This window comes from Anabrus simplex, chromosome 7, assembly GCF_040414725.1.
Source record: "Anabrus simplex isolate iqAnaSimp1 chromosome 7, ASM4041472v1, whole genome shotgun sequence".
Lineage (NCBI taxonomy): Eukaryota > Metazoa > Arthropoda > Insecta > Orthoptera > Tettigoniidae > Anabrus > Anabrus simplex.
Window position 1 is genome coordinate 158,103,481 of NC_090271.1, and position 13,743 is coordinate 158,117,223.

Below are 13,743 nucleotides of genomic sequence, written 5' to 3' on the forward strand. Positions count from 1 at the left end.
CAAATCCCCAGGGGCTCATAACGTTTGCTACGAACATAGTGCCCAGGAGTCCACAGCTAGATCTAGCAAAGTTTCCGCTTACTGCACTTGTGCCAGGCTCACTCTCGACTTGAACATCTCTAGTAGGAACTTAATTTTTGATATGAAAGCCAAAGGCAGGCATTTATAACAACTGGAGTTACATTTACCGTAGTGCATTGCCACTGTATTGTACTTCAGAGGAGGCATGCAGAGGTGTCTCAACGACACGCTAGTCGCCAGTGTCGTGGAGAGCGTGCTAATCCAGATGAACGCGCTGCTACTTCTGCGCGAAATGCTAGTCATTTTATGATTGTAAAACCTTAAAGAATTTGCTACTTTTAATTTTGTGAATATTAAATTCTAAATCGGAGAAGTTAAATTAAATTTTCATACCAGGATCTGAACTCTTGAAATAATAATAATAATAATAATAATAATAATAATAATAATAATAATAATAATAATAATAATAATAATAATAATAATAATAATAATAATAATAATAGTTCTAGATATCAAGAGACATCGGAGCAGGAATTCTTTGACGTGCTGAAAGCCAACGACGCGGGTTGTCGCACTTACAGTAGAGCAGCCTTCAGTGCCACCGACATCAGCCGGAATGGAATCTGCTATCTTGGAAACAGGAAGACAGCGCTAATCTGCAGTGGTTTTGAGTTCACCATAAAGACCCAGGCCGAGCTGAGGGGCTCGGGCAGTTGAGGCGCTGGCCTTCTGAGCATAACTTGGCAGGTTCGAGCCTGACTCAGTCCGGTGGGATTTGAAGTTGCTCAAATACATCCGCCTCCTATGGGTAGATTTACCAGCACGTAAAGAACTCCCGCGAGACTAAATTCCGGCACCTCGGCGTCTCCGGAAACCGTAAGAAGGTAGTTAGCGGGACGTAAAAATAATATCATCAGTATTATTATTAAGACTTTTATATGGAGAAGAATTCCACAGGTGAAAAAATGTAACATTACTGTGAGAAATGTCATGCTTCTTTGCTCTTTCATTCGCTGACGAATTTTATCTCGTAGTAGCCTAAATATACGTCCTAGTTAAAGTTGGAGGTTAATTTATATAGATACAACTGTAGGTTCGGGATTTAAAACAAACAAGAACAAGTGAAAAATCGATATTTTAGTTTTATTGTAGGATATTTCGCTCGATTGAACATTATATAACAATTTCTCGTCAAGCGTGCCCTGGGTTACAGGGTCACAAATACGTTTTGCACTTTATAGACTACAGGTCAGTGATGTTCAGCTCACTATTCACTGGCTAATGCCCAAGGCAGAGCGGTTGAATGAATGGATAGGAAGTCGTACGGGACATGGAGTTGTGATGACAGTTGTCTTTGCAAGAAGTCTATTTGGCAGATCAACTGTACACACCCATCACGGCATTAATGTTTGACCCGCAGATTATGCGATTTACCAGAGTATTTCTCGGATAATCTTCAGCGCTAGTTGTGCGCATCACACATCAAGCATATCACAAACACTCCACATCGCTCTGGTTCAAAGGACGGTACTAACACCACACAGCTACGTCACTGCTTGAAGCGTAGCACTAGCAGACAGAGAAGGAGCTGACCTCCAATCCACACGAAGCTCACCAGGAACCCCGTGTACACTTGGGGCTGCAGTAGGTTCCAACCCTTCTCGAGCACGTGGGACAAGGAGTGATTGGCAAGTGTGCAGGGCATCATCAAGCTGATAGGCTTCAGCAAATAGTGCATCCCTTCTACCGGCCACACCACTCCTGAAACAAACACAACATATCAAGCCTGACAAGTAGCTCGTTCACATGCGGTTATATCAAAACTAACAAGTCATATATAACAAGACAGACTAATGATTAACTTCTGGAAAACAGAAGTACTGAAGTTGTAAATACTATTTAAGGGGAGTCATGATTGAAATTTGGAACTTCTACAATTTACCGCTTATCCCAACCAAATTTAAAAACACCAGCATATGTTAATTAGAGCACCACACAGCATTTGAAGTTGATTAGTTAATTTGTTGCAAAGTTATTAACAAAGTTTATTTTTTATATGTTGCATGTAAAATGTTCCTTGCGGCGCAGTTTTAATTAATTTTGGGTTATAATTTGACATTGTCAAAAATACTCATATACTTAATAATAACTCTGGGTTCTTCAGTCAAGTATACGTCTGTAACGTACGGTACTATGACCACGTAACTCCTTCATATAACCACCATATAACCCCGGCTAGAAATCCGTCGAACTGTGCATACCCTATGCCATCTCCACAAAATCCTTCATCCTTCACAGCCATTTTACCTTACTTCATATTTCAAATACCTATTCCCTCATCGCAGTCTTAACGCCAGATCTGCTATAAATTCCATCCTTGCTTTACCTGCCCATAGAACTGCCATCCACGATAAGTCATTCACAGTAATTGCCTGCCGTGAGTGGAACCTCCTTCCCGAAAGTATCAGGGGGTTAAGCGCTATTCGAACTTTCAAGGAAGCACTTTGGAGACATTTTATGCACCAGTAAGGATAATCTGTAAACTTGATGCTGCTACTTACAACCATTCTATGGTTATGATGTCCTGGTAGTGGAGAGTCTAAAATTCTTACCCGACTTGTTTTTCAAATCAAATTTTATGCACTACCTCTTTCTTTTTTTTTACGTGTAGGATATTAGTTCTGCTATGTTCACAAGATTTTTTTAAACATGGCTATTCTTACTGCTGTTATGTTTACGAGATTTTTAAACATGGCTATTCTTAGTGCTGCTATCTTGACAGATTCTAACCTCATTGCTGCTACTGTATGCTGCAATGTTAACAAGACTAGAATCGAACACTATAGTCGATGCCGTTACCTACAACAGGTGTTCAGAACACTGATTGTTGTGTTCAGAACACAAAATAACTGATTGAAACATGTTTACTGCACAGCTACCTTAGCTCCTCGAGTAGCCCTTAGGTCTAGGGAAAAAATCTCTGAGCTGGCCGAGAATCGAACCCGGGATTTCTGGGTGAGATGCATGCACGCTACACTACGGGGGCTGGCATTAACAATAAGAAAAACTAACCCCCTACGGCACAACAGTCTTTTGAAAGGGCCTTGGCGTGCTAAGCGACCGCAGCTCAGATAATGAGGAGTTGTGTAGTCAACACGACGATCGTTATTCGTAGCTTGGGTTGCTATCTCAGCTCCTCGAGTAGCTATAAGGTCTCAGAGAAAAATCTCTGACCTTGTCAGGAATCGAACCCGGGGCCTCCGGGCGAGAAGCACGCACGCTACACTATGGAGAACCAAACGTCTACAGCACAACAGCTCTTTGCCCCCTGTGGGTGGGGGCCGTAGAATAACACCCACGGTATCCCCTGCCTGTCGTAAGAGGCCACTGAAAGGGGCCCCAGGGGCTCTGAACTTTGGAGCGTGGGTTGGCGACCACGGGGCCCTTAGCTGAGTCCTGGAATTGCTTCCACTTACTTGTGCTAGGCTCCTCACTTTCATCTATCCTATCCGACCTTACTTGTTCAACTCTTGTTGTTTTCCGACCCCAACGGTATTACGTATAGAGGCCTAGGGAGTCTCATTTTCACGCCCTTCGTTGCCCTTGTCTTCCTTTGGCCGGTATCTTCATTTTTCGAAGTGTTATATAGAGGATGGTTGCCTAGTTGTACTTCCTCTTAAAACAATAATCACCACCATCACCACCAACAGCTCTTTGAAAGGGCCTTGGCCTGCTAAGCGACCGCTGCTCAGATAATAAGGGGTTGTGTGGTCAGCTATCTTAGGTAATGAATAGTAGAAGTGAATATTGTTTTAAGAATGTAAGGTCGAGGCTTCGATTTACACAACTCCCGGGACCTCCAGCTAAGAGGCAGGCACACTACGGGAGGCCGGCAGAGTAGACTACATAAAAAAAATCTCTGACTTAGCTGGGAATCAAACTTGGAGTGTTAAAAAAGGAGCTAATGGCCACAGTATCCCTTGCCAGTCGTAAGAGATAAATCGGGAATACTGTTTGTGCAGCAGTTGCTTGATAGACCCCGGGTTCGATTTTTAAGTAGACCTCGAACTAGCCCTATGCCCTACCTGTTAACAACCCCATATCCAGGGATGTAATTACTACTGCATATTCTGTATTGAATGGTAGTACTGATCTGGCCGGGAATCAAACTCGGGACCTCCGGCTAAGAGGCAGGCACGCTACGGGGGGCGGTACACTACATAAAAATCTCCGACTTCGCTGAGAATCGAACTTGGAGTGTTAAAACAAGAAGCCGGCATGAACAGATTGTACACTACAAGAGGGATAAACCGAATATTATTTTTGGAGCTTCTAGGCAAGCATAAACAGACGTATAAGCTACTGCCGACTAGTGCCCTCTCGCTTACTTTTTATTTATTTTTTTTGCTAGGGGCTTTACGTCGCACCGACACAGATAGGTCTTATGGCGACGATGGGATAGGAACGGCCTAGGAGTTGGAAGGAAGCGGCCGTGGCCTTAATTAAGGTACAGCCCCAGCATTTGCCTGGTGTGAAAATGGGAAACCACGGAAACCATCTTCAGGGCTGCCGATAGTGGGATTCGAACCTACTATCTCCCGGATGCAAGCTCACAGCCGCGCGCCTCTACGCGCACGGCCAACTCGCCCGGTCTTACTTTGTTTAGAGCACAGCTGCGTGGAATGTTAACTGTCAGCGGGTTAGAGGCATAGAATACATTCGCAGAGGTTAAGGACAGAAATTACTAGAATAGGTTGTATAGTCGATTTCGCAGGTTATCAGAAGTTGATACTAGCTCATGCTGCCTATTATTAAATGAGTCTGTTTAGCTCAGCCGACAGTGCACTAAGACGTACTCTTTACAGATAGCTGCTAAATTAAGTAGCTCAATCGGTTGAGGCATTGCCCTTTTAACTCGGCAAGTTCGATCCTAGCACAGTCCGGTAGTTTTTCAAATACGTCAGCCTCGTGTTAGTAGCATGTAAAAGAACACTTGCAGGACTAAATTCTGGCACTTCGCCGTCTCTGATGCGGTTGCTTGGTAGACCTCGGGTTGGATTCTCGGTAAGGACAGAAATTTTTACTTAAGAGCTGCTTCATGCAAGCCTTCAGGTTAAGCAGCGGTCAAACAGGCTGTGGATTTTATTAAGAATACAACGTACGCGCGCGTGTGTGTGCATATTATTTTGTACAGTTCGATGAACATGTACTTTGTACCTTGTCTTCCCGAGGTTCGCGAAAAACACTGACAGTTAACATTTCACGCAGCTGTGCTTTAAACAAAGTAAGGGAGACGGCACTAGTCGGCAACAGCGTATACGTCTGTGTATGCTTGCCTAGAAGCTCTAAAAAATATTCGGTTTATGACTCTCGTAGTGTACAATCTGTGTATGCCGGCTTCTTGTTTTAACATTCCCAAGTTCGATTCTCAGTGAAGTCGGAGATTTTTATGTAGTGTCCCGGTCCCCCTCTAGAGTGCCTGCCTCTTGACCGGAGGTCCCAAATTCGATTCCCGGCCAGGTCAGGGATTTTTCTCTCGACCTGAGGGCTAGTTCGAGGTCTACTTAGCTTACGTCATTAGAAATCGAACCCGGGGCCTACCAACCAACTGCTGCTCTAACAGTATTTCTGATTTATCTCTTATGACTGGCAGGAGATACTGTGCCTATTAGCTTCTTTTTTAACACTCCAAGTTCGATTCTCAGCGAAGTCAGAGATTTTTTATGTAGTGTACCGCCCCCCGTAGCGTGCCTGCCTCTTAGCTGGAGGTCCCGAGTTTGATTCCCGGCCAGGTCAGTACTACAATTCAATACAGAATATGCAGTAGTAATTACATCCCTGGATATAGGGTTGCTAACAGGAAGGGCATAGGGCTAGTTCGAGGTCTACTTAAAATCGAACCCGAGTCTATCAAGCAACTGCTGCACAAACAGTATTCCCGATTTACCTCTTACGACTGTCAGGGGATACTGTGACCATTAACTTCTTTATTAACACTCCAAGTTTGATTCTCAGCGAAGTCAGAGAATTTTTATGTAGTCTACTCTGCCGGCCTCCCGTAGTGTGCCTGCCTCTTAGCTGGAGGTCCCGGGAGTTGTGTAAATCGAAGCCTCGACCTTACATTCTTAAAACAATATCCACTTCTACTATTCATTACCTAAGATAGCTGACCACACAACCCCTCATTATCTGAGCAGCGGTCGCTTAGTAGGCCAAGGCCCTTTCAAAGAGCTGCTGTGCTGTAGACGTTTGGTTTTTTCTTGTTAATATCAGCCCCATAGTGTAGCGTGCGTGCTTCTCGCCGGAGGCCCCGGGTTCGATTCCTGACAAGGTGAGACATTTTTTCCGAAACCTTATAGCTACTCGAGGAGCTGAGATAGCAACCCAAGCTAAGAATAACGATCATCGTGTTGACTACACAACTCCTCATTATCTGAGTAGCGGTCGCTTAGCACGCCAAGGCCCTTTCAAAAGGCTGTTGTGCCGTAGGGGTTTGGTTTTCTTATAGTTAATGCCAGCCCCGTAGTGTAGCGTGCCTGCATCTCACCCAGAAACCCCGGGTTCGATTCTCGGCCAGGTCAGAGATTTTTACCTAGACCTAAAGGCTACTCGAGGAGCTAAGATAGTTTTGCAGTAAACATGTTTCAATCAGTTATTTTGTGTTCTGAACATAGCAGTCAGTGTTCTGAACACCTGTTGTAGGTAACGGCATCGACTATAGCGTTCGATTCTAGTCTTGTTACCATTGCAGTAGCCGATATATTTCTTTCCCTGTTCGAATCCATCTTCTTAGAATAAAAGTATCCCCTGCTGAGCAGTAAACATGTTTTAAACAGTTATGTAGTGCTCTGACACAACAATCAGTGTTCTGAACACCTGTTGTAGGTAACGGCATCGACTATAGTGTTCGATTCGATTCTAGTCTTGTTAACATTGCAGCATACAGCAGCAATGAGGTTAGAATCTGTCAAGATAGCAGCACTAGGAATAGTCATGTTAAAATACTCGCGAGCACAGCAGCGGTAAGATTTTTATTTTCTACTGCCAGAGCGTGTACACATCGCCTATCGATTATGCATGCATCGACTATCGTACTAAACTTTTCCCGCCAGAGTGTACAACGATCGTATGTGTGCGCGCGCACCTATCGATATGTATACACATCGATTATCGTACTAAACTTCTTCCGGCAGAGTGTGCAAACATCGCATGTGAGCACGCACCTCCACTGCTCATCAGTCCGCGCACGCACTCCCCCCACCCACGCAACGTAGGTATAAATACGTTTGTAAGACAAAATGTTCCTCGCTTGCCTCGTAAGAGGCGGCTGTGCCCTGGGGCAGGGCAATATTTTTTGTAGAGGGGACATCGCTACGGCGGTGGACTTCTAGGGAGAAAGAGCACTTCTCTCAGTCACCCGTCCCTTATTTTTGGTAAGGGAGATAGGGAAAAGGACTACCTCTTTAAGGCTCCCCTAGTCCCCTGAAGTCAATAAAGCATAACCATTTCCTTAGGTTAGCCTACCATGCCCACGTGGTTAAAGATGACAGTTGTCAAAAAACACGCGGAATTTCAAATTTTGCGCACCTACGTGCATAAGGTAGCATCTATGAGGTTTAGTGCCGTAAAAATGGCAGCACTGAGGTTAGCGATGCTGTCTTGTTTAAAGATGGCAGCTGTCTAACAGCTGTCAAAAAAGCACGTGGAATTTCATATTGCCCGCCACCACGTGCATAAGGTGGCAGCCATGAGGTTTAGTGCTGTAAAGATGGCAGCACTGAGGTTAGCGATGCGCTCTTGTTTAAAGCACGTAGCTTTGTTTACAAACAAGAGCACGTGTCGTGACGTCACGGTCACGTGGTCATGACGTCACGGGGTCAATGGCCTTTGGCTGGGATCAATGAACTCGGGTGCTGACGCAGCAGATAAAGTGCTGACACTGCGTATTTAGAACTATCATAGCCCTACTACTGATTCCAAATACCAATTTTCACGTCTGTAACATATTTAGTTTTCTTAGATTTAAGTATCCTCATACAAATAAATCAACTAATTTTTCAATTCTTTCAAACCTCTGAAGTGGATTTTCCAAAAACGAAAGAATACGTATTTCTTTATTTTTAAAAGAAATTCCAAATACAAATTTTCACATCTGCAACATCTTTTTTTGAGATATAAGTATCCTCAAAGAAAAAATTAAACTAATTTTTCAATTCTTTTACCCCCTCTTACATGGATTTCCGAAAAAATACATATTTCTTTATTTGTAAAGGAGATTCCAAATACCAATTTTCACATCTTTAACATATTCAGTTTTGAGATATGAGGGTATCCTAATAAAAATAATTCAATCCCCTTTTCGGTCCTTTTTACACCCCGCATAAAGTGACTTTTCAGAAAACAAAAACTACATGTTTCTTTCTTTTTAAAGGAGGTTGAAAATACCAATTTTAATGTTTGTAAAATATTAAGTGTTTGAGATATACTGTTGTCAAAAAACACGTGGAATTTCAAATTTTGCGCACCTACGTGCATAAGGTAGCAGCTATGAGGTTTAGTGCCGTAAAAGTGGCAGCACTGAGGTTAGCGATGCTGTCTTGTTTAAAGATGGCAGCTGTCTGACAGCTGTCAAAAAAGCATTTTACCAAGTTTTTGTTTTTGTTTTTGTTTTCTGAAAAGTCACTTTATGCGGGGTGTAAAAAGGACCGAAAAGGGGATTGAATTATTAAGATACCCTCATATCTCAAAAACTGAATATGTTAAAGATGTGAAAATTGGTATCATTTTAAAATGACACCCGTTTTTTGTTCCCCTTAAGTGGATTTTCCGAAAACAAATTATCTGTCTTCCTTTACTTTTACAAGGGATTCCAATTACCAGTTTTCACATCTGTAACATGGTACGTTTCACAGATATACTATAGATAAATTCCTTTTTTTAATTCACCCCCTTTGTCACTCCTGTTCCCCTCATTAAAGGGATTTTCCAAAAACAAAAAAGTATTTCTTTATTTTTAAAGAAGATCCCAAATACTAATTTCCACGTCTGTAACATCTTTAGTTTTCTTAGATTTAAGTATCCTCATTCAAATAATCCAAACCGGGCGAGTTAGTCATGCGGTTAGGGGTGCGCGGCTGTGAGCTTGCATTCGGGAGATAGTAGGTTCGGATCCCACTGTCGGCAGCCCTAAAGATGGTTTTCCGTGGTTTCCCAAAATGCTGGGGGCTGTACCTTAATTAAGTCCACGGCCGCTTCCTTCCAGTTCCTAGGCCTTTCCAATCCCACAGTCGTATAAGACCTATCTGTGTCGGTGCGACGTAAAGCCACTAGCAAAATAATAATAATAATCCAACTAATTTGTCAATTCTTTCAACTCTCTTAGGTGGATTTTCCGAAAACAAAACATGTTTATTTATTATTAAAAGAGATTCCAAATACCAATTTTTACGTCTGTAAACTTTAAGTATTTGAGATATAGATATACTCTAACATTTCACCTCCCCTTTTCTCCCCCTTAGCGACGGAATATCCAAAAATCCTCCCTTAGTGAGCACCTACACTCTAATATAAATGTATCCCCAAATTTTCATTTCTTTACGTCCAGTAGTTTTGGCGATGATGAATCAGTGAGTGAGTGAATGAGTGTCCACCTCTGTGGTGTAGTGGTTAGTGTGATTAGCTGCCACCCCCAGAGGCCCGGGTTCGATTCCCGGCTCTGCCACGAAATTTGTTAAGTGATACAAAGGCTGGAACGGAGTCCACTCAGCCTCGGGAGTGTCTAGGAAGTGAGTGGAGAAGAGCAACCAAAAGGAAACTTAGACGCAAGAGCTGAATAGATGATGTCATACCGTCGATATACAGGACTGGAGAAACTTGGAAACGCATGTCTGAAATATGACGGATGCGAGAACACGAAGAAATAAGTCTGGAGAAGGGAAGTCCTGGAAATGGTCTAAAAGTGAAACATTCGCATGTGAAGTAGACAAGCCGCACAGTAGGTTTCAACGACGTGTTTTGGATAAACCGGCGTAGAGTCTTCCCTGTATTTAAGACAGCTGGGGTTGGACAACAGTTGCCTTTGACGTATTCCCAACAACTAACAAGGCCTTATATTTCCACTCATCAGCGCGAATAGATTTTTTAAATCCCTTCTCTTTTGAATTTTATTGGCCGGTGTTTCAATCCCAACATTCGACAATGATGCGTGGTCTCGGGGAAACGCAGTTCATTATGAATGCTGAACGCTGGTGTTCGAATCCCAGTACGGCGGAATTTTTTTCCGAATAGTAAATGACTCATTCTTATTCAAGTCAGTACATCCAGTTCTTTCTTTCTTTCTTAATCTGTTTACCCTCCAGTGCTGGTTTTTCCCTCGAACTCAGACTGAGACTTTTAGGTCAGGGATAAAACTGTAGAGGAGGGCAAGTACCTCGTCCAGGCGGCCTAACCTGCTATGCTGAACAGGGGCGTTGTGGGGGGATGGGAAGATTGGAAGGGATAGACAGGGAAGTGGGAAGGAAGCGGCCGTGACCTTAATTAGGTACCATTCCGGCATGTGCCTGGAGGAGAAGTGGCAAGCCACGGAAAATCACTTCGAGGATGGCTGAGGTGGGAATCGAACCCACCTCTACTCATTTGACACCCCGAGGCTGAGTGGACCCCATTCCAGCTCTCGTACCACTTTTCAAAAGTTTCGTGGTAGAACTGGGAATCGACCCCGGGCCTCCGGGGGTGGCAGCTAACCACGATAACCACTACACCACAGAAGCGGACTCTATTCATTACGTATATTATTTTACTACCTTGGATCTACTAAATCAAATTCATGACACTTACACTTGGATGAATGGCTGTTTTTAGCCCCTTCTCTTTAGAACATCATTACCCAGTATCTCAAGGATAATGTCCGACAGTGATGTGTGGTCTTGGGGTAACGCACTGGAGTTCGAGTACCAGTAGAGCGGAGAATTTATACTCAATAGTAAATTAATGTAACTTTCAGTAACAGATTACCAAGGAAGTGAGAGGTGCAGAGCAGCCAATAGGAACGAGTTAGATACAACAGCTAAGTAGAAGTTTCATGGCTTCAGAAACTTAGAACCAAGTGTCTGAAATATGGCGGATGTGAGAAGATGAAGGAAGAAATTTGGGAAAAAGACAATGTACTGGAAGTGGTTGGGAGGAAATACGGTATGAGTAAGGGAAAGTGTTCAAAGGTTGAATTGAAAAAATGGGGCGGGGAATGGCGCCTGTAAGGTAGGAAACCCGCACCGCAGGGTTCAACGACCTACTCTTTTAACAAACTGATATAGAGTCCTCCCTGTATTTCAGACAGCTGGATTAATTGCTCCGGTTTCTCTGGGGTCGGCCGATCTCTGCCTTCGTCGTGTTCCCAACCACTAGACCGCCCTTTGCCATACATTCATCAACAGACCAGAAATCCAAGATTTGGTTCTGGTTACTGATTGGTTGTAAGCAATCACATGCCCATGCATGCACACTGCTGTACACTTGGACTTCGCGTTATTCATTGCGAAGTAATTTAAATCTGTATCTCATGCAATCTGTATTATTATTGTCATATTGAAATAGTCATCATCATCATCATCATCTGTTTACCCTCCAGGGTCGGCTTTTCCCTCGGACACAGCGAGGGATCCCACCTCTACCGCCTCAAGGGCAGTGTCCTGGAGCTTCAGACTCTTGGTCGGGGATACAACTGGGGAGAATGACCACTACCTCGCCCAGGCGGCCTCACCTGCTATGCTGAACAGGGGCCTTGTGGAGGGATGGGAAGATTGGAAGGGATAGGCAAGGAAGAGGGAAGGAGGCGGCCGTGGCCTTATGTTAGGTACCATCCCGGCATTTGCCTGGAGGAGAAGTGGGAAACCACGGAAAACCACTTCCAGGATGGCTGAGGTGGGAATCGAACCCACCTCTACTCAGTTGACCTCCCGAGGCTGAGTGGACCCCGTTCCAGCCCTCATACCACTTTTCAAATTTCGTGGCAGAGCCGAGAATCGAACCCGGGCCTCTGGGGGTGGCAGCTAATCACGCTAACCACTACACCACAGAGGCGGACTATTGAAATAGTTATTTACATAATTGTTTAATTTTTATTCTAGTTACTCGACAGTGGACATACGAGGATGATACTATAGAAGTCGGTAGCGTAGCCAGGATCGACCGATAGGGGGAGGGTTACGGTTACCAAATGATGATAGAACACAGTGAAGGTCTTTGTGGGTGTGTGGTGTGCGCATGCACGAGTGTCCATAAGGTCACTGATACAAGTGAATTATGTTGATTTTCAGATTGCAGTACACTACAAAATCTTACATTAACATACAGAATCTGAACAATATGATCAAAGTCAACAGTTTTATAGTGAATGGTATGTTCAGATTACAATCTAAAACCCAACTTTGGAGGCTTCGTAGAAAATAGATTCAAGAGATATGTTGGTTTTACAATGACATCTCTGTGAATTTTCAAAAGACCAGCACATTGAGTCGACTTTCACTTATTGATAGTCAGTTTTCGTATATATTCTTTTGTAAAAGTTCTATAGGGGGTGGGGGAGGGGGTAGGTTCTAACCCGCAATAACCTCCCCCCCATGGCGGCGCCTCTATCTAACCCACAGCGTAAATATTTCCTATGTGACCTTAATAATATATTTAATGAAGACATTTTCGTATAGTGTGCTTTATCGTAATGGCAACCCATAAATTAGTAAGTTATTAAATTTTACAGGGCCCGTTGTAAACCTGAAACGAATATAATGAACAATCTATACTCGCACTGGAGCACTGTGTAGTTATTATCTAGTACCTGCATGGCACTTGCCAGGTAAATATAGATAGCACTGAGGACAGTTCAGCCTACAACATGCAAACAGCCTGTATTCCCCTAAGTCTACTGCATAGAACAATCCTTCCTTGACATACTATTCGAACAGTCTGAGGTGTACCTTACACACGTCCTCAAAAGTATATAAGAAACACTTTGTATCTGTGCACGTAAATCCCTTGTGAACGTGGGAAAGTAGTTAAAGGATGAATATGAGTATTTTTATGAACTACTGACACTCACCACTCAGGCAGATGAAGGGTACTAAACTGCCCACAGCAATGAACACTGCCATGAAGTAGCTGGAGCACAGCACGGATATGACCAGACCTAAAACATGCGGATAAGAAGATTGTAATAATATATTATAATATCAGATCTATTCAGAAAAGAGTCCAGAAGTACATAAGCCAACTCAGAGATTTCCACTGGATATTCATTTACACTCCAGGTTTGTCTCTACATTGAATATGGTATGCGATTTTTGCCTGTTTGCTACCACATACGTCATTGACGGTCATTTTGATATACTGTACTTATAGAATAGAATAGAATAGAATAGAATAGAATAGAATAGAATAGAATAGAATAGAATACTCCCGTCTCCCAGATAAGGATCACCTGAATCTGGGGAGAGAGCATTCGTTTATTACAATTCATTAAATTCGATACATGACTCACATTTCCCTCTCACAATTATTGACTATTACTATCCTGAATATAATTTATTTTGTCCTAAAGGTTAACAATATTATATACTCTAGGACAACATGTATCTTCCCCTACCTTAGCTTACTTAATACAACAAGTTTTATATTACTACATTTAAAATGAGAATGGCAAAATTAAAATGAATTAAGGCATTACGG

The 13,743-nt window shown here is 43.0% G+C and overlaps 1 protein-coding gene across 1 annotated transcript in view; it reads right to left on the bottom strand.

The window, feature by feature from the left end:
- Positions 1-1,146: 1,146 nt before the first annotated feature.
- Positions 1,147-13,743, bottom strand: part of LOC136877393 (ABC transporter G family member 23) — a 209,231-nt gene continuing 196,634 nt past the window's right edge. The window contains exons 16-17 of the mRNA XM_067151397.2: positions 13,118-13,204; positions 1,147-1,785 (exon numbers count right to left, since the gene is read on the bottom strand). Coding sequence (XP_067007498.2) covers positions 1,574-1,785; positions 13,118-13,204 — 299 coding nt within the window. The 3' untranslated portion in view covers positions 1,147-1,573. The remainder of the gene's footprint in view (positions 1,786-13,117; positions 13,205-13,743) is intronic.